This window comes from Toxotes jaculatrix, chromosome 20 (assembly GCF_017976425.1).
Source record: "Toxotes jaculatrix isolate fToxJac2 chromosome 20, fToxJac2.pri, whole genome shotgun sequence".
Lineage (NCBI taxonomy): Eukaryota > Metazoa > Chordata > Actinopteri > Toxotidae > Toxotes > Toxotes jaculatrix.
In genome coordinates, this window is record NC_054413.1 from 4238773 (window position 1) to 4259932 (window position 21160).

General features: G+C 41.1%; 3 protein-coding genes across 5 annotated transcripts; 2 read left to right on the top strand and 1 right to left on the bottom strand.

The window, feature by feature from the left end:
- Positions 1–14: 14 nt before the first annotated feature.
- mastl (microtubule associated serine/threonine kinase-like) lies at positions 15–5830 on the bottom strand. 2 transcript variants are annotated; one of them, XM_041065450.1, is made up of 13 exons: positions 5587–5830; positions 5367–5504; positions 5115–5254; positions 4907–4995; positions 4709–4815; positions 4458–4617; positions 4180–4328; positions 2945–4018; positions 2693–2834; positions 2530–2550; positions 1425–1538; positions 1225–1326; positions 15–891 (listed from the first exon to the last, which is right to left on the bottom strand). In XM_041065450.1, the coding sequence occupies exons 1-13, from the start codon at positions 5752–5754 to the stop codon at positions 734–736; spliced, it is 2562 nt and encodes an 853-aa protein (XP_040921384.1). In that variant the 5' UTR covers positions 5755–5830; the 3' UTR covers positions 15–733. The 2 variants fall into 2 exon arrangements, with proteins under 2 accessions (XP_040921384.1, XP_040921385.1); XM_041065451.1 differs by lacking the exon at positions 2530–2550.
- Positions 5831–6258: 428 nt separating this feature from the next.
- Positions 6259–13231, top strand: LOC121200271 (ATP-dependent zinc metalloprotease YME1L1-like). Of its 2 annotated transcripts, none has more exons than XM_041065453.1 (18): positions 6259–6490; positions 7097–7216; positions 7705–7873; positions 8071–8172; positions 8294–8403; positions 8535–8685; positions 8866–8973; positions 9451–9624; positions 9775–9927; positions 10015–10147; positions 10248–10310; positions 10433–10545; positions 10865–11020; positions 11146–11297; positions 11401–11527; positions 11781–11854; positions 12041–12127; positions 12246–13231. In XM_041065453.1, the coding sequence occupies exons 1-18, from the start codon at positions 6455–6457 to the stop codon at positions 12384–12386; spliced, it is 2169 nt and encodes a 722-aa protein (XP_040921387.1). In that variant the 5' UTR covers positions 6259–6454; the 3' UTR covers positions 12387–13231. The 2 variants fall into 2 exon arrangements, with proteins under 2 accessions (XP_040921387.1, XP_040921388.1); XM_041065454.1 differs by having other exon boundaries at positions 8866–8949.
- Positions 13232–13703: 472 nt separating this feature from the next.
- On the top strand, positions 13704–21029 carry pks1 (polyketide synthase 1). Its single transcript, XM_041066306.1, has 6 exons — positions 13704–13761; positions 13857–14010; positions 14104–14264; positions 14355–14558; positions 14663–14844; positions 14952–21029. Exons 1-6 carry the CDS (start codon positions 13704–13706, stop codon positions 20427–20429), a joined length of 6237 nt encoding a protein of 2078 aa, XP_040922240.1. The 3' UTR covers positions 20430–21029.
- The last annotated feature ends 131 nt before the right edge of the window (positions 21030–21160 follow it).

The window sequence follows — 21160 nt, forward strand, 5'->3', positions numbered from 1 at the left end:
AGGCACAAAGTGCATCATGTTACAAACAGATTTTATTTGTATTTTCCTTTTTTCTTTGAGTGAACAACATAAAATTTCACAAGTAGTGAGGAACCGAATGAACTTCTTAAAAATCTAGTAGTGTGGAAAATGGACAGTGTTCAATGATACACATCAAAATTACTAGGAACATAAAAGCAGCAAAACTGTTACACACTCCTGTCTTAAAACGACATTACTAACAAGATTTACAAATAAAATACACTATTCATGAATATATTAGGATGTTTTTCTTTAGCAGTGTTGTACCCCTCAAAGAAAGAAAACAAGAGCAAAAAATGAAGTGTAGCGCCATGGAATGTTATCATCAGGCAGGAAGTGCCATGAACTTAGTTATTTTGTGTTTAATCAATATAACACTATAACAGAACGGAAATCAAAGCCTATTGTAATCTAAAGCAGTAGCAAATAATATTTTGCTAACCAAAGAATCTCATTTAAAAACTATAACTACTGTATATAACATGGCAGCACAGATTTTATCGGACTCTTATGACCGGTGATTGCACATAGACATAAAATGTTTTTTTAAATATTACAGCCTTCAACAAACAATCAGAATCCACGTCATTATTGTGTATTTATTTGTATAATGGGTCTGATTTTTGGGGTTTTTTGCAGTGACACACACACACATAAACTCCCTTCATCAGCAGACTGCTGCTTCTATAAAACTCGCACAATGTTCTTAACTCTATAAACTGAAGCCAGACACAGCAATGTGCTGAGCATTGTTTCTTGCCTCAAAGTATGAGGTGTCTGTTTCGTCCTCTGGCTGGGGTACGAAAGGCATCGACTGGTTCTGCAGGTTGTCCCAGTCCAAGCCGTCAAACAGGGGATGGCACTTGAGCTCTGATGGATGTTAAGACACAATGATCAGAATTCTCCCCGTTTCATTTTCATGTGTGTTCTACAATTGTATTCACGATGATCACGAAGTGTTGAAACTTCACATATGAAAGAAATTAAATTTACAGCTACATTTACAACAATTAGTAATGTAAAAAAAAAACAAACAAAAAAAACCTTTAGACAAAAAAATCTACTTGGAGAAAAAATTGGGTAGAAATTTAGAGGTCTGAAACCAGACTAGTTCTGTGCTGCATTTAAAGAACCTGTCAGTCAATTGGAGAACGAAATCAGGTGCATTTTGAATAATGAAACATACTGAAAAGGGGTCCTCACCCTTGAGACCAGCCCGTCTCATCATGTCCATTGTCAGGAGTATTTCAATGGCATTTCTTGCATTTTCAGACAGTTCCTCCTCTCCCTCTGGCCACGGGATATCTAACATTTTGGTGAGATAGTAAAAGAAGCAACAAAAGAGTGTTACTGACATTACTGACAATATTAATTAGGATGCTATGGGGGACAACCAAACCTACCTCTGTTGAGAATATTCTGGAAGACCAGCTGAGGCGTCTCGTCATTAAAAGGTGGTACACCTGTGAGGAACTCAAAAAGACACACACCCAGTGCCCACCAATCCACCATGCAGTCTGGATGGGGGGCAAAGAAAAGTTACATTACATACAACAGCTGGCTTCAAACACACACACGCACACACACACAGTTCTCCCTGCGATTCCTGTTAGAGTGTGCACTAATGATGCTGCAGTGGCAGAAGCAGGGTCAACGTTAGTTTATGGATGGAGGGAGTTGATTTCTGGACATAAACTTTCTTGCATTCCTCACATTTCATTCGCACACAGAGCACTCATTACGATTTGATGGGACACATTTAAAACAAGCAAATCTGCAGGAAGCCTGAGATGCTTTACAAAAGACACTGTCATTTTGCATCTACCACATGTGAACCTGGATATCTATGTAGTTCTAAGGAGTCATTTTGCTTCTCAATAACTTATAAGGATTCACGATTGTAATTATCGCAACAATCTATTATTGAGATAAGACAAATTTGACAGCAGATGAATAAATACTGCCATACAAGATCACAGGCTGACTGTTCATGAATTCAAAGAGCAGCAATCATGCAACAAAACTGCCACGAAATGCTGCCCCTTAGCATGTTAACATTTGAATGCATAATAGCATGTTAAATCAATAGGTAATTATTAGATGACATTTTGCATGTCACTTGCTAAATGTCAAAAATAAACCCAGCGCTACAGCACACTGACGATGTGCCAGGATTAGCCCAAATCTATAGATTTTAAGAGCAGAAAAACCCGTCCAGTTAAAAGCATTTAAGCCTCAGCAAATATGATTCTCCAACTGTTAACAATGGTGTTAGCTTCATATTAGGAGACAGTCCCATTATTTTTTACCCTTTGTAATCACACATTTAAAATGTTGATCCCTTCCCTCAGATCAGGCCCACAGTTTGTTCACCAACACAAAGGGTAGAAACAGGAACAGTGGGGACAGGGAAACAGGGGAAAATCAGCTCATCTCCTCTGGCACATTAGCAGGCTAAGTCCACATGCAAGCTCGCTTGCAAAAACAGCAATATTCTTATAAACTTACCACGCTGACCACTTCCTGAAACTAAAAGAGAATGCTTGTCACAAGGACTACAATGTCAAGCATCCACTGTTATTGCCACAAGAATGTGTTGGACTATCTGTTGGACTAAAAAGCTTTTATCTCTGTTTGTGGTAAGTGCCATTTAACAATTTCCCTTTCTTACCATGTGGTTTTCCCAAAAGGAGCTCTGGAGCCAAATAGTCAGGGGTTCCTAAAATGGGTGCACCCTCAACAGGCAGCGCACCCCTCCGGACACTCTTAGGAGTCCTGAAAGGGGTGTGGGAGGTCGGCATGGGCTGAGGAGTCTGATGTGATGAAGAAAGAAAACGGAAATGTGAGAAAATGGCAAAATGACCAAACAGGCCTGTTTATGGATAAGAAGAATGAACTTTATACTGTATCCTTATGTGCCTACCTGGTACAGAGAGCTGCTGGAGTTGGGTCTCTTGTGCACTGGTGTTGCAGTGCCAGACGCAGAGTGATAAGAGGGTGTTGTGGACATGTCCATAGCCTCCACAGACCCAATGCTGAGGCGGGAAACTCCTGACATGTTGGAGCGGTTAATGGAGCTACAGTAGCTACGGAAAGCTACAACATTTCTAGGCTTAAGGAATGAGGGGGACTGGGCCACACCACAGGCCAGATCAGGGAGCCGGTTGAGAAAGGAACACCGAGATTCACCTCTCAGACTGAAATCCCTAAGCTTGGGTGTCGCAGTAGTAACAGCAGAAGGAGTTTGTGGCAGTGATTCAATGATGGATGAGTCTTTATTTTCCTCTTGCTCCTTAGGTGAGGCGGAGTTTCTGTTTTTGGAACACTTGCTCAGTTTGACAGATGAGTGACTCTCCATCGTGAGAGACGTTTCATGCATAGATCCGTCAGAGTCCAGGCTAAGGCTCCTGCAGATGTCACTGTTTCCAGCAAGTGGAGATGTGAAACTTGAATGCGACAGGTCTTTGGCTCCATCTTCAAACACATCCTCTGTTGGCTCTTCCAGGTCACAGAACAGGGTTTTGGCCACAGCAATGGGACTGGAGCGCTTTGGGATGCGGTCTTCATCCAAACCAATCCCCTCAGTGGAGGCCATGAAGTTGCCTATTTGGATGGTGGAAAACATTCCTGTTAGGCCAGTGTGAAACCTTGCAGTCTCTTCTGGAATCTCATAGCATCTTCGATAGTCTGCATTACTCTTCTTGGCTTGGATTTCTAAAGGCTCTGGACTTCTCTCTACATCTGAAAATGTTCTCTTTAAAGATGAAGGAGGGGCACGTTGACTGTCATCTGTCACTGATAGACAAACATCCTCCTGAGCTGTGGAACCACACTCCAGTTTGTTGTTATGGGGTCTTTTTTCTACAAGTTGTTGATTGCTGCCGGCCTTATCAGAGTACCCGAAGGTGCCCAGTTTTCTGGTGGCAAAGTCCTCTCTAGGCCCTTTGGATTCAGAATGCCCTCTCCCCTTCTGTTCATTAGTATGTTCATTTTCCTTCTGAAGAAGAGAGAAAAGAGGAAAATTATAGTCACAACAGGGGATGAATCCAGTCTTTTGTTTGTTTTATCCCCTTAAATCTACACCAGTTGTTCTATGTTGAAATAGACATTTTACACAAGAGGTAAGATGCTTGCAGTGCAGAGCTCATGATCACTCACCTCCTCACACTCCCACAGTGGACTGATGCCACCTTCAGTGTCAGTGGTGCTGCCTGCACTCATTGTCTCTAACCTCTTGCTGGTCTTCAGCAGTGTGGGAGTGAGATTTTTAGCCAGGTTGTGAGGACTAAACACACTGTTGTTAGGTCCTATGGAGAAAATGCATATACCTCAAAAAACTATTGAGCTATTGGGCTGTTTGTTTTTCTTTAGAAATAATTAAACAATGCAAAAAGTTAATGAATTAAAATGGTAAAAAAATTACTACTATGACATACCCAGTTTCCAAGGGTAGCAAGCTGGAGAGTTCAGCTGATCCCTTTTCTTCATCAAGGGAGAACCAAGAGAACTATTCTTCTGTTTTATTTTGCCACAGGACATGGGACTGGACACAGCAGATGCGCTGCAGTGACGCTTTCCTTCTCCTGCAGGAGTGTTCTGTGTTTGAATAAATACATGAAGAGTCATTATTCAACACAAATTATGTGTGATGCACACTGGACATCATCTCATTCAAAAATGTACTTACAAATCCAAGGGAGCTGATTAAGGAGAGCACTTGACCCGGAGTGCGGAAATAATCTTTTTTTGGTTTTGCCAAGGACGGGGTATTTAGAATGTCCATAAGACTCAGCTCTGATATTGAAAGGAAATATAAAGAAAATATTACTAGCATAACAAATGGTGATGGTCATAATTAAAGTGTGAAGCTGATGGGACTTCATACCTCTGTCGAGCTTGACTTTAGAAAGGCCAAAGTCTGTTAGTTTGATGTGACCTTCATTGGATATAAGCATGTTGTCTGGCTTTAAGTCCCTAAAAAGGTACAACTCAGGTAAATTACAGATACACAACAAATCTCACCACAGAATTACTCAATAAGTGTTATACAAATTTAATGACGCCTAAAGAAAATGAATATAGTATCAAAGTACCTGTGGATTATACCATGGCGGTGAAGGTAGTCTAAAGCCAGAGCAACCTCTGAAATGTATTTAACAGCCATTTCCTGGTCGAAATATCCATATATGTGAAGCAGAGATTTGACATCTCCACCAATGAGGTATTCCATTACCTGAAAGCAGAAGCAAAATACAAATTTAATAACGCTTACACAAACAATATCTTGACAAATGTGTTTTGTGCAAGTCGGGTTTTTTTGTTTGTTTTTTGCCTTTGGCTGTTACCAGATAGATCTTGGTGGAAGTCTGTAGGGAGTAAAACAGGTGAACCACGAAGGGACTCTTGCTCAGAGCGAGTGCGTCTCTCTCTGCCTTCATTTGCCCCGTCATATTTTTATCAACCATGTCTGCTTTCTTCATCACCTGAAGAAGAAAAAAAGAGTGTTTTGACTGAGCTAGTCTCAATCAACGCTTCAGTTCCGTGCCAAAGACCAAAGAGTCTCACCTTGATGGCGTATAGTCGCGCATTGCACTTCTTCCGTGCAAGGTAGACTTTGCCAAAGGCACCGCGGCTGATGGGCTTCAAAACGACGAAATCATCGATTGAAGGCGGTTTATGAATATCCACCGTTTTCTCATTTCTGCTGGATTCGTGCTTCTCATTTGCGTCCATTATTTAACTCGTCTCAAATAAAGATTCAGGTGGTGTCTGTAAAAACTATCCAGCTCGAAGCAGACACTTGCATGATGAAACAACAATCTCGAGTTTGTTTTGAAAATTTGAATTACACTCCTTTTTCGCGGGGTCCTCTGACGTTCAATGAACTGCCGGTACGCAAAGCACAACATGGTCTCAACCTGTGCCATAATGAAAAGTTATTTGTTTATTTTATCTGTGAATTTAATTGTTATATTATATTTCTCAAAATAATACAGCTATCCGAAAGAGACTTTTATTTTTAATATTTTATTTTTGATCAGGCAGCAAGGAGCGCATATAGCTGTTGAAATTGTGTAATAACAGCCTAACGTTTTTCACACTTAAGAAACCTAGTGGGGAAAAATATGAATTATATTCATAGCTCTGTTTATTTTATACAGTTAGAGAATTTTAATCAGACTTTTTAATGCGAATTTTAGTTGCACTAGTGATGTAAGGACAAGCTGTAACCCGACTGACGTCATTTTGTAGTCCATTTGACCTCAGACGCCGGAGGATCCATTTGCTGTTAAGCTAAGCTGCTGAAAGTTGTGTAACAAGGAAAATAAAAGGGCACAGCTCCCGGGAGGACTCGTTCACTTGTGTTTATAGAGGGTCTGTCCTCATACGTCTGCCCTCCAAATCTTTATTTTGAACCATCATTCGGGAAAAAATGTTTTCACTGTCGACGTCGTTTCAGCCACAGCAGGTAAGCCGACTGGATAGCAGTTTTTTAACTTAGCTAGCTAGTGTTAATGTGTCTTCGTCTGACAACTTATCTGTATTTTAGTTATAATATCAACGTTGTCGGGGAGTTATATCAATAAGAGCCTGTGTCGGTTGTTGTTTTTGTCATATATTCTCTCGCGGTCAATGACAAGTTAGCTCGGCTAATGATAGCACCGCAAGTCAACGCTAGACTACTATCAGTATTACATCACGTTGTCTGAGTGAGAAAGCAGGAATCCCCGACAGGTTTGGTATGTGTAATTTACGAGCTTGTTATGTAAAAGCTTCCATGGGATATATCAAGTTAGAACTGGGTTTAGGATAAATTGTAGGGTGCTAACTTAATCTTAAAAGAGTTGAGGTTACATAACGCGCATGCATTTGACGTATGAGGGCCATACGTGTGGCGTCAGCCTGAATAACACTGACATAACAGTCCTACCCCACGGTCCTGTCTGAAAGGTTCACCTGAAATCCAGCATAACAAACGTTACCTTAAGAGGGTGTTTTGTAATGTAAGGTGATACATCTCACCACGTGTTTGAAGGCTGTTCCTCACCCTCCTCTGTTGTTATGTGTTTGCTAGATGATAGTGCCCCTCAGCCAGCTCATCAATGCCCTCCACTCTCTGAAGAACTCAGCCACAGCTTCAGTCCAGACCCTGCACAAAGACTTCACTCCAGAGCACAATTCATTTCTCAGAGAGGTGAGACGGAAACCGTGGATGCATGATATACTTAAGTGATGCCACTTGGGTACAGTACATAACCATCAATGACTTTTGTCTGAAGTTGAAGGTCTTCACATACACTGTTGTATTGAAAACTTTTTTGATAATGCTGAAGAAGACATGATAAAAAAAACTTACTGGACATGTTTGTATTAATCACACAGAAATAACCATGTGAGCATTATGCTTTAAAAATTCACGAAGCCTAACACTATCTGTTGTTGTTGTTACCAACAGTAGTTACCATTTTGCACACTCCAGTACTGAAATAACTCTTTAGTTGTGAAATACATCCATCAGTATCTTAAATTCTGTATGTGTTTGAAAAGGTGAGTGAAAGTATGATATGTCAAACAAAGATTTCTATAGGCTCTGGACTCTACATACACACATGTGGGTTATTTTTGACATAATTTTCTTACAAAAGGTGTAGCTAACCTACTTTGGCTTTCCTTTCTTCATAGCCCACTGTGAGTCTGAGGGATCTTGGCCTGTCAGAGATCAGGGTGAGTCAGCTGGATGAGTTGGTCAGCAGGTTACTGCCTATACCGGTACCCGAAGAACCTCCTGCTGTTCCTTCCCAATGGAGGACGAGTCACATTTCTGGAGACAGCTTCTTTCACAACAAGCATGGTGAGCAGCTCAGGCCATTGAGCTGAAAGGCAATCCAGCTTTTAGTGTTTTCTAAGAAAATGCCCCATTGCATACTTTATCAGAATCTGTCGTACAAGAGACAATTTTGTTACTCAAAAAAACGAATTTTACATCGTGATCAGTTTGTAGTGTTATATCATGCAAAGCTAAAAGAACCTGTACTTTTTGTCTTATAGGGTTTTCTCAAAGAAGGCTGGGGCTTTATGGCTCCACAATATTCCACAGACAATACCACAGTCCTTTAAAAGAAGTGTGTTCACAACTACAGTTTTTGCCTGGTAAGAAAGTAACTTTGATTACATAATCTGCTCTGCATAAGCTGTCTGTGTGTATGAAGGGTTTGACATTTCAGGTAGTGTTTAATGTCTGTTTCTGTTTTCCATGTTTGATTCTGTTTAGTATGGGTCCAGAGTCGCGGTTTCAAGACTCTTAGATCAAGGACCAGACGAACGGAGTCTGGTTATGATGGTCCAGTGGAGTCTGAGGCCTACACACCCGCCTTTATGAAGGTGAGCATGTCATTGCACAGTTCCAGCAGTTATGTGTAATGGAACGATTTGTGGGATTTATTTGTGAGGTCCCTCTAATCTTTCCAGTGTGTGAAGCTTACCAACCAACTCTCCCTCCACTTCCCTCACAGGGGTTGCTTCTGAGGGACAAGGGACCAGAGGTGCAGTCACTGGACCAAGTAACGAAACAAAGAAACCTTCCAGAAAACCAGCAGGAGGCTTTCAAGACGGGTTTCACTGAGGGGTTCATGAGGTCCCAGGCCTTTACTCAGAGAACACAAGGCATGTGGCTGACTCTCCTACCACTACCATTATCACCCAGAATAAAAAGAAACCTTACACAATTGAAGAATTTGCTGATATTCATTCAACAGTCGCCCCTGGTTTTCTTTGGGTGTCAGTGCTGAGTTGTATAAAGAGGGATGTGACTCATAACTAACTTGTTCTCTCCTGTTTTAACAGACTCGCTGAGGAGAACCAGGTTGATCCTTTTGGTCCTCCTACTTGTCGGTATTTATGGCCTGTCCAGAACCCCGTTTCTCTCCGGTAAAGGCTCCTTTTCTGATGCTGGTTTGTTTCAGTTTTCATTCTTTCCTATGCTTACCAAGCAGCTCACAACCCTACATGCACACTGCTTAGAGGACAAAGATTTTCAGTGTCTCCAAGCATGTAGAATAAAGTTAGTGTTTTATTGGAGTCTTCTGTCAGCTTAGATATGTCTTTGGTATTTGTACCATCTGGTTAATAAGACATGATATCTCTCCTAATGTGTGCATGTAGAGTGTGACTGATTATTCTGCTGGATACCACTGTGTTCTAATACTGAAATATCTATATCACCTATGTATGTTTCCATGCCTTTGTGCTGTAACTGTTCGAGTAGTTGGAAGCAATAAATGTGGAAAAGCAGCATACATTTGGATCATCGTATTTACATGTGTGCCGCAGTAAGCATATTGTAACCAACTGCCGTATTGTCGTATTTTGAGAAATGGGAAGTGTTTTCTCACCTTATAGTACTGAACCGCTTGTTTTGCAATTTCACAGTGAGGTTCCGCACCACGTCTGGTCTTGATTCAGCAGTGGACCCCGTCCAGATGAAGAATGTGACATTTGAACATGTTAAAGGAGTGGAGGAGGCAAAGAATGAATTGCAAGATGTTGTGGAGTTTCTCAAGAACCCACAGAAGTTTACTGTTCTGGGTGGAAAGCTGCCTAAAGGTATTATAACTGAGCTTGGTTCCCATGTTCCATTTCCTCTAATTTTATTGTCCAGGAAAATAAGCCAATACGCAAATTTGAAAAAATAGTCTTTTCTTATATTTTTTGGCATGGTGTTATTTTAATTTGTTTCCTCTGTTATCCTCTCAGGGATCCTCCTTGTTGGTCCACCAGGAACAGGAAAGACACTGTTAGCACGAGCCGTGGCTGGGGAGGCTGATGTGCCTTTCTACTACGCCTCCGGATCAGAGTTTGATGAGATGTTTGTTGGCGTTGGTGCAGGCCGCATCAGGAACCTTTTCAGTAAGTTTGCTGGATGTGAGAATGTGCGAGCAACAAGTTGAGGATGTAGCCACACAACTACAATCTCTCTTTTTTTGTGATTTGCAGAGGAGGCTAAAGCTAGTGCTCCGTGTGTCATCTTCATTGATGAGTTGGACAGTGTTGGTGGGAAGAGGATTGAGTCTCCTATGCATCCTTACTCCAGACAGACCATTAACCAGCTGCTAGCTGAAATGGATGGGTCAGTTACATTGCGTTGACATTTTTAAAATGCATAGTTTCCATAAAATATAGTTGTCGAACTTTCATTAGCTTACTCTCCATATTTTGCTATTTTCCAGGTTTAAGCCAAATGAAGGAGTTATTGTTATAGGTGCTACAAACTTTGCTGAGGCTCTGGATAGGTATGTTTTCATTTCACATTAAGATTTTTTAACATATATTTTAATTTGTCCCTTTTAAGTAGAATAAACTGTTGTATAATACTATGAGTCTTAATTATTCCAACTTTGCTACTGCTTTTCAGCGCTTTGGTAAGGCCAGGGAGGTTTGACATGCAGGTGACAGTACCTCGGCCAGATGTGAAAGGACGCACTGAAATTCTCAACTGGTACCTCTCCAAGATCAAAGTGGGCCCTGGTAGGTCTCAGCGACAAGGACTCCAAAATATTAAAGGACACTTAAATCTTACAAAGCAGATTTTTCAGGTTCTTAATTTTTTTGTTAACATTTTAGAAAGAGTGTCTAACTGGAAATTTTTGTGGTATTAGTGACAAATAATGCACATTTTTGAGAGACAATAGCTGCCATTATCAACTGAAACCCCTTTAAAGCATTCAAAGCAGTAAACCTGAGAGAGTACCTTTTATTTGCCATTTCTGTGAAGGACACCATTGTCCTTTGAATGCTGATCCCCTTAATAAAGAAGGCATTTTCATTTGTGTTTGTTCTTTTACAGCCGTGGATGCGGAGATTATTGCCCGGGGCACAGTGGGATTCTCTGGTGCGGAGCTCGAGAACCTGGTCAACCAGGCAGCCCTGAAGGCAGCCGTGGATGGGAAAGAGATGGTCACAATGAAGGAGCTGGAGTTTGCTAAGGACAAGATTCTCATGGGTGAGTACACACAGAGTTCACATCTTGTCACATGAGACAGATTACCTAGACGCACTCTAGTTAAGAGACAGGAAGAATGTTAAAAGTTTAAAAGTTTTAATCAGCTATAATCCTTTTCATACCAGGCCCTGAGAGGAGGAGTGTCGAAATTGACAAAAAGAACAAGACCATCACCGCCTACCATGAGTCCGGCCATGCCATCGTTGCCTATTACACCAAAGATGCAATGCCCATCAATAAGGCCACTATCATGCCTAGAGGACCAACTCTGGGCCATGTGAGCTTTTTTTTTGTCACTTCAAAACATATCCAGTTGTCTTTACCAGTACTTTTTAGGGCCTAAAACAAACAACCGTGTTCTTCATGTCTCTGTCCTCCAGGTTTCCATGCTCCCTGAGAATGACCGCTGGAGTGAAACAAGAGCCCAGCTGCTGGCTCAGATGGATGTCAGTATGGGCGGTCGAGTAGCGGAGGAGCTCATCTTTGGAGATGACTACATCACCACTGGTGCGAGAGGACTTGATTTAGTTGATGTGTCTGTGTCAGTCCTGTTGTGATACTGGCAACAGCAATGCTGTCACTTACATTGCATAACCACCTATTTTAAAAAATCTAAAAAGTAAACTGTACGTACTGCAAAGACAAATGTTTTCTGTGATGTGGTTCTAATGAATTTAGACAGTTTGCTGTCCTTGGGATAAATATATAATTTTCATTTTTATGAGCAAAGTTTTTGACATTGTTTATAATATAATTTCAGGAGCCTCCAGTGACTTTGATGGTGCAACCAAAATAGCAAAAATGATGGTGACCAGGTTCGGCATGAGTGACAAGGTGAAATTAAATCCTCTAACGTTATTATGACATAATTACACCTAAGACAGTGAAAAGCTCTGTCTAAGTCTTGCCTCAAAAAAAGAAAACTCACCTCTTTTAATAATTAGTAACTACAAGTGACTAATGCATGAGAATCTCCATTTATTTATTTAACCTAAGGGTCTAACTCTTGTTTTGTTGCAGCTTGGTGTCATGACCTATGGTGACGTAAGCAAACAGAGCCCCGAAACACAAGCTGCCATCGAACAGGAAGTCAGGGCTTTACTGAAGGTGAGCTCCCCACAGCACTGTCAATTAATCTTTAATTTTCTGGTACTTTAATATGTATGATTTCTAACATATTTTTCTGTGCCAATTTCTGATTCGCCAATCTTGCTCTTCCGTCCAGGACTCATACGAACGTGCGAAAAACATTCTCAAGACTTACAGCAAGGAGCACAAGAAGCTAGCTGATGCCCTGCTGACATACGAAACTCTGGATGCCAAAGAGATCCAGATGGTGCTGGAGGGCAAGTCATTGGACCATTAGATACCTCAGTAGACATTTTAGACTCTTGTATCATGTAAATATGAATCTGTGCAATCAAGCACAGGCCTTTTGGAGGCCTTGTATTTCATTTGTTTGTATCCCTCTCATTATCAATGTGAAGATGACACTGAAATTATTGTCTCACCCCTTATATTAATTCTTTTTATTCATTTTCTTTTGTTTTTGACATTTCCTGTGGAGAAGACTTTCAGTTTCACTGGGATTTTTTTAAAGCACTTCACAGTTCAATTGAATGAAAATAAAAAAATGTTCTCCACAGGTTTGTCAACTACAAACCACAAAGATGTTTGAGGTTTCATGAGGGCTTGTCCTTAACTGTCAAGGCAGATCACTTCTGTAGTAGTTTTATAAAGGCAGGGTCATTAATGGTATCAAAGCAAATTTCTAATTCAAATGAAGGGGGCGCAGATGGTTAATTAGGATGAAAAACATGAATTTCAGTGTGTCTATGTCTCATTTTAAATTTGTACAGACTGGTGAACACCATAGGACCTTAAAGTACCTCAATTTAGAATGTACCATTTGGCTGTAGCAAGGTACAGGTGATAACTCATTCATTGTTGATCTCTTCATATTAGAGTTTAAGCTCTGAATGATCTACTTCAGTTGCTGTCTGTGTTCTTATTTATTAAAGTGCCCAAAGGTGTGTCCTCTTTTTCTGAAAGTAGCAATAGGCCCTCATGTCCTATTCTAAGCTCACCTGTACCTGATAAATGAGGGGGGATATGTATATACTGTGAGTGTGAAAGGATTGGCTTTGTGCTTCTGTTTGTTCTGTTAGACAGAAGCCTTCTTGAAGCCCAAATAAAAGTTACTCTTACTCATGAATGTGTACAGTACATGAATTAAATGAAATGTGCATTAATTGATTTGCTTTTTTTTTGTAGAGATGACACTGCCACAGGTTGCAGGCAAAATGACCAGTCAGAAGACTTAAAAATCTGCCAGTGACTGTCAGATTCTTAGTATACACAGTTTTCTTTTGTTGCTCTGCACAGAACAAAAGCTTATTTACTGCTGCCTTTGAATGATCCTAACCTACAATTAGTGTTTTTAGTTCCAGATGAAGCCAACTGAGATGCAACAAGCCAGGCCATTGTTGTGTCCTCTTACCCCCTTTAATTGACAGCAGGCAGAAATGTTTATAAAGGGTGCTGCAGCACTAGTTCTGACCAAAGACAGCAACCAGCACTGAACATTGAGCTTCACTATGGAGAGGCTTGAATTTTCTCTTTGGCTTTTATAATAAAGCAACAAAATCTCCGGAAAAAACATCACTACCATCTCAAAGGAATGATGGAAGACCCAGAGGATGACATAGCTGTCATTGGGATTGGATGCAATTTCCCTGGAGGTACGATTTAATTATGACAGTGTTGCAGTGTTGGTGTTTTCCTAGTTGTCTTCATTCAAGAGAAATTATTGTTACTGTGGCTTATTCTGTTTTAGGTGAAGGGTTGGAGAATTTCTGGAGGGTTCTATTGGAAGGAAAGAACTGTGCAGTAAATATTCCAGCAGAAAGGTTTGACAGCACTTTTTGGTATGATGCCGATGATAACAAACCTGGAAAGACACAAACAACTAAAGCAGCTCTTATAGAAGGGTAAGCATCGCACCTGTGTAGACAGATAAAATGTTAGTCCCTGAGAGATGTTTGGATTTTGATAGATTTGTTATTATTTATTTTTATTTCTAGGTTTAATGAGTTTGATCACAAGTTTTTTGGCATCACTGAGGCAGAAGCTGATTTCATGGACCCCCAGCAGAAGCTACTCCTTCAGTGCACATACAGGGCATTAGAAGATGCAGGAATCGCTATGGAAAGCATCAGTGGAAGCAGAACTGGAGTTTACATAGGTGACAACTATTGTTCTATGATACATTTAAAATTCCAAACACAATTTAATGACACATAAATTGTAATCTACTTTGATTGTTGTGTTGCAGGTCTTATGAATAGGGATTACGAGATTCTCAGAAGTAACAGTCCCACTACAATATCCCACTACAACGGCACTGGGACAGCCATGAGTGTGGCTGCCAATAGAATTTCCTTCACTTTTAATCTTACTGGCCCTTCATTTGCCATTGACAGTGCCTGTTCCTCATCTTTGGTGGCTCTACATTTAGCCTGCCAGGCTATAAAGCAAGGTATTTGGTTCCCTTTTCCCCACAAATGTCATACCTGTAAGCGAGCTTATCAAGGCATTATATTTAAATATCCCATGTTTCCTTTCATTCTCTTTTTCACCTAGGAGACTGTGAGATGGCTTTGTGTGGCGGCGTCAACTGTATCATAGAGCCAAGAGTGTTTGTTGCTCTCAGCAAGGCAAAGATGATCTCGCCTGAAGGGACCAGCAGACCTTTCTCCAGCAGAACAGATGGCTATGGTAGAGGAGAGGGCTGCGGGGTTGTACTCCTGAAACCTCTGAAAAATGTAAGAACATTATTGTGTTTATTTTATTTTGTTACAGTCATTTTAAGTATAAGGTAATAAGTACAGGTAATAGCTGCCCCACTAATGATTTGACTTCTGGTGTAAAGGCTGTAAAAGACTACAACAAAATATGGGGCATCATCAGCAAAACAGCCGTCAACCAAGATGGACACTCAGTCACGCCGATCACCAAACCCTCCATGACACAACAAGAGGAGCTGCTGCGAAGAATCTACACTGAGTCTGACCTTGCGAATGTCCAGTACATAGAGGCACATGGAACTGGAACTCCGGTGGGAGACCCAACAGAGGCAGGAAGCATCTCAAACGTCATTGCTAAAGCCAGACCTCCCGGTTCAGAGATCCTGCAGATTGGCTCTGTGAAAGGTAACATTGGACACACAGAATCTGCAGCTGGAGTGGCTGGACTCATTAAGGTTCTCCTAATGATGAAGCATGAGACCATTGTTCCCACAGTTTTCTACTCTGAAGAAAGTGCAAGTGTAGATGTAAAAGCTCTTAATGTAAACATTCCATGTAAAGCTGAAAGATGGGAGACAAATGGGTCATTACAGAGGCTGGCCGGGATTAACAGCTTTGGGTTTGGAGGCACAAATGCACATGTGATTTTAAGAGAGTATAGAAAGACCACTGTTGTCACACAGATGCCACAAGGCTGTCCAAAACTTTTTGTAGTATCTGCGGCCTCTGAGAAATCATTGATCCTATCCATCACTGACACCTATCAAAAGCTTTCCCGTGATCAAATAGTTGATTTACAGGCACTGTCATACACCTCAGCATGTGGACGGAGTCACTGCAGACACAAATATAAGAAGGCCTTCCTAACATCTTCCCTCTCAGACTTACAGCACCAGCTGGCATCTGCACTGAAAACAAAAGTTGAGTCAACAAAGTCAGACATCCAAGTGGTGTTTGTGTTTTGTGGGAATGGAGTTGCCTTCCGTGGTATGTGCAAGCAGCTCCTGAGAGAGGCTCCTGTTTTCAGAGATAAGGTCAGAGAGGTTGAAAGTCTCTTCCACAGTCATAAAAGTACCAGCATCAGTCAATGGCTTGCTGGTGAACTTGATAATGTTGATTTCAGCAAGCCAAATATTGTTCAGCCTCTTCTTTTTGCACTTCAGGTTGGCATCGCCACTCTCCTAAAGCACTGGGGTGTCAAACCTGATGCTGTTCTTGGACACTCTGTAGGCGAGGTTGCTGCAGCTCACTGTTCTGGCCTCCTGTCTCTTGAAGACGCTGTTAAAGTATTGTACCACCGCAGTACTCTTCAGAGCAAGGTCATGTGTGGGAAAATGCTTGTGGTGAGTAATGTGGCTGTAGGAAAGGTTTTAGAAATCCTTCAAGTCTTCTCTGGCAAAATTTGTGTGGCAGCTTTCAATAGCCCTCTGTCCTGCACTCTGTCAGGGGATTCAGATACTATAGACATCCTCCATGACAGGCTGAAGATTTTGTTTACAGATAAAAACCTCTTCCTCCATATCTTGGATGTTCCAGCGGCTTACCATAGCCATTTGATGGATCATATATTAGATGACATTGAGGGGAGGATAGGTCTTTTAGATGCCAACAACATGGAATGCAAACTTTTTTCAACAGTGACTGCAGACAGATATACACATGGTGACTTCAGCACCGGCAAGTACTGGGCAAAGAACATCAGAGAGCCTGTTTTGTTTGAACAAACACTGCATGCTGTCACCAAAGATAAGCCTTCTAGGAAAAATTTGGTCTTTGTGGAGATTGGACCTCGTAGAGCTCTTCAAAGAAACATACATGAAACTCTGGGAAGTGATGCCATAGTCCTTTCCTCTGTGCAGCCCGAGAAAGAGTATGACACAATCTTGTCTACCTTGGCAAAAGTATTTGAACTGGGCATAAATGTGGACTGGCATCAACTCTACAGGGGTTATGAAACATTGCCCACAGCTCTTCCAATCTATCAGTTCAAAGACTCAAAGAAAGAACTGAATTTTGAAGCTGTGAGAAAAGGTAATGAATTATCTGCTTTTTCTCCCCATATGCTCATATCCCAAGTGAAGCTGGATAACAAAGAGTACATGTGCAACCTCTCATCGGAGACTGCACCATATCTTTGGGAGCATAAAAACAATGGTCTTTCCATTGTGCCAGGTGCATTTTATGTCGAACTTGCTTATGCCTCAGTGATGGCGAGCTTAAAACCAAAGAAACCTGTTTCTCTGCTCCAGCTCAGTGTTCGATTTGAGAGTCTGTTTACTCTCAGCTCAGACTGTCATCAGCTGAAAGTAATACTTGAGCATGCAGAGAATGAGGCCTCTTTTAAAATACAGTCTTCTGTCACAACACATGCCTCCGGCACATACCAGAGCACAGATGGTCAACCACTGTTAGAGGAGCCAACCATTTTCCTTAACATGATCTGGAAAAGGTGCAAATTGGTTATGAAGAGAAAAGAGATTTATTCAATTCTTTCTCAGGGAGGATTTGAATATGGCCCTGTCTTCAAACAGCTCAATGATGTGCATTTTGGGGATGAATTCAAAGAAGCTGTGACAAAAATTCAAGTCCCTGGAGAACTTCTGAAACACCTTCATGACTATTTCATCCACCCTGTATTGTTGGATTATTTCCTGCAAATGACTGCAGTGGTGGCTATTGGGCAGCTAACAGCCAAACAGGGATTCCCCTCAGCTATAGGCTGTATCGCCATTTCAGGACCACTACAAGAGAAAATGGTCATGTATTTACGAGCAACTCAAGAGACCCCTGACTTCCTTGAAGTGTGTGGTTGCTTCTCTACCACAGAGGGGAAGGTACTGGTGGAACTTAAGAAAGTGAGGATCTCATTTTTGGGCAATTGCTCAACTGTTCTTCAGTCACGGTTCTTTCACAATGAAATAATTACAATTCCTGACCAGAGAGATTTACAAAATTGTAAAATAAAAGCAATCGTTTTTGAAGACAAACTTTGCATTACTGAAAGACTTAGGCCATACTTACACTCAGAGTCAGTTGTTGTGGAGAGCAGAGACTATTGGATGTCTGAGCAACTTCAAGATTTAATGTTTCGCTCACTTAGCACTAACATGGATTTGGAAAATGTTCTCTTCATATGGGGTGTAGAGAACCTCAGTCACTTGTCATCTGAGCAGACCCTGGAGAGCTTGGTTACTTGCTGTGAGCTCTATCGCCAGATTGTATTAGTCTTAAAAGAAAGAAGACCGTCTTGCACTGTCCGTGTCATAACTTACAGATCGACAGAAATGACTGTGGACCATATCAGTCCAGGCTTTGTGCTGTCCGGTATGACAAGGGCATGTGCTGCAGAGATGGCAGGTCCTTCTTTTCAGCTGATTGACCTCGCTTCAGTGACCAGTGAAGACATTCAAATGTTGGTTCGTGTAATTAACACGTGCAAACAACAAGAGGTCATGATTGGCAAAGGGCAGGCAACAGCAACAAGAATAGCACGGACCCCAGTGAAGGACAAGGCTTTATGTGAAAGTGATATGCAGTCAGTGTATCCGAGCAACTTTGTTCTACAGACAACTGATTCTTACAGAATGACTCACTTGTCTGCCATCCCCTACAACACAAATGTAAATCCTATCCAAGAGAAGTCAGTTGAGATTCAGCTAACCAACGTGTGCGTGCACTCATCTGATTATTTTCCTGTCACCACTTCACATTTAAACTTCAGCAAGACAATGTATTGGAACCAGCACGCGTCTCAGAATCACAAGCTTCTGGTTTTAGATTTTAGTGGCATCGTCACAGCTGTTGGGGAAGATGTTCATAATCTAAGAGTGGGAGATCATATTGCTTCATGTTATCCAGTTGCTGCCAAGGGGAAGATTAGAATCCCTGAGGCTGTGTGCTACAGTACGAAGAGACTCCCATTTCTGAAAGAGACTCCATGTGTGTCTTACTTCATACTGGCATGGGAGATCCTGCAGAGAAAGCTGACTAAAGTAAAACAGCAGCACAGGAAGTTGGCCATTGTCTCCTCTAACTCAGCATCTGCTCTGATAAAAGTGTTAGCTCTGACAGCAAACAGGTCAGGCTGGAATGTTTCCTGTCAGTCGCATTTCAGAGGAGCACCTCTGAGTCATGCATTTGTTTTTCTGCCCCCATTTGATCACTCTTGGCAGGAAATACAAGACAGTGGTGGCTTTGAGAGACACATTATTTTTGTATGTAGCAGTCACATGTCATCCTCACTCTCAGCAAACATGTTTGCATCGAAGAGTGAACACATGCATGTACATAAACTTGATGTAGCTAATGTTCTCCAGAGAGCCAGTCTGCAAGTACAGAACAGGAATATCTCAAATTGGCTAATGTCATTAGGCTTTGATTCAGTATCTCTACCTTTGAAAAGAGAGATATTTCAAAGCACAAAAGAGCCTCAGACCGATGTAGAGTCTGAGTCTTATTTCACCACAAAAACAGTGTGGCAGGTGGTTTTAGGTCATGGAGAATTTCATTTTCCAGTATCTGATATCCCTTTGCTCACCAGGCCTGGAAAACTTTTTAAACAAAGCTGCGTTTATATTGTAACTGGAGGCCTTTCTGGTTTGGGACTTGAGACGATAAAGTTCATCGCCCATAATGGTGGAGGTTGTATTGCAACACTGTCCAGGAGGACTCTGACAGATGAAATGCTGTTTGAAATGGAACTCCTCCAGAAAAGATATGGGGTTGCTATCATAAATGTCCAATGTGATGTTTCTGTGTTGATGCAGGTAGCGGATGCAATGTCAGAGATTGAACAAAGATTCTCTCCTTGTCCAGTCAAAGGAGTTTTTCACAGCGCTGCAGTGTTACACGATGCACTGATTGAAACCCTTGATGAATCTCTCTTCCGAAAGGTGCTGCAGCCCAAAGTGAGCGGGGCTCTAAATCTTCACTATGCAACACTCCACAACAAACTTGACTACTTTGTGTGCTACTCCTCCATCTCTTCATTCATTGGCAACGCCTCACAATGTAACTACGCAGCAGCCAATTCTTTCCTTGACAGATTCTGTCACTATCGGAGAAACCTTGGGCTTGCTGGACAGTCCATCAACTGGGGTCCTCTGAACCTTGGTCTTTTGTTGAACAAAGACCATTTCCAGAAGTTCTTAGAGGAAAAAGGGATGATGATAATGGATGTGTGTGAGGTTCATGAAGCACTTGAAAAGTGTCTTTTGATGAACAGGCCACAGCAAGTCATTTGCAAGTTCAACTTCAAAAATCTTAACATTCACGTTCTCTCCCAAAATGCATCTCTCAGATCACGTCTGTCAGCTTTAGTGGAAGTGGAGCTCAAAGAGGACACAAGTAATGAACCTAAAGTTCAGCATTCACCCTCCACACATGAAAGTGTGAGAATTATTGTCAGCAACATAAGTGATGTTAGTGTAGATGAGCTGGATGATGACGCTGCTCTCAGTGCGCTGGGCATTGACTCGATGTTGGCCATGACTCTTCAGAACAAGATTTTCCAGGACACAGGAGTGAATGTACCTTTGGTGAGAATACTGGACCCTAACAGTACGCTGGCCACTTTGACGACTATTGTAATGAACAAGGGATAATTCCATGCATTAAGTCAAAGAATAGTTTGAGAGATGAGTAAGAAGTATGAGTGAGTAAGAGTAAGTAAACATATTTTATAATTTCTTTTTCACTGATGTTTTGGCTCAGTAACAGATGTTTCTATACAGCGCTGTGCTACTTTCTGATTTCTGTTTAATGTGTGTATTTATGCTGCTGACAAGTTCTCTGATCTGTACAATAACTGATTTTCAGTGGGCTACTGTTACATTTTCTGGGTATGGTAAAAACGGTGTGTTGATTGACAGCTTATAGTTTTACATAAAAAATTTGTGATGTAATTTTGCTTTAGTAGGGAAACATTGGTGTAAACACTAGATTACTGAATTAATGAATCTTTATCAGAAAAACTTTATTAATCCCCGAAGGGAAATTCTTTGGTTACGGACAAATTGTGTGTATTGTGCCCTGTCACAGACAGAAAATTTTACAGATGAACTTTATATATTAAAATTTATTGAAAATTAATAAAATAATACAAAAAGTATCTTAATAGTACATATTCTATATAAATTATTCACTGTATACATTAAAAACACTACATTGCGTACATTTTATATTCTTTTGTTATGCTGACTCTATTTTCATTATGAACATATCAATAAGTGTAATGAATAGAAATGTGATACAAAACACTCAGAATTGGGCAAGTCTCCCAAAATGTGATAAAAATGTAAAACAGTATAAAACTACAATACCAAAATGAACCAAA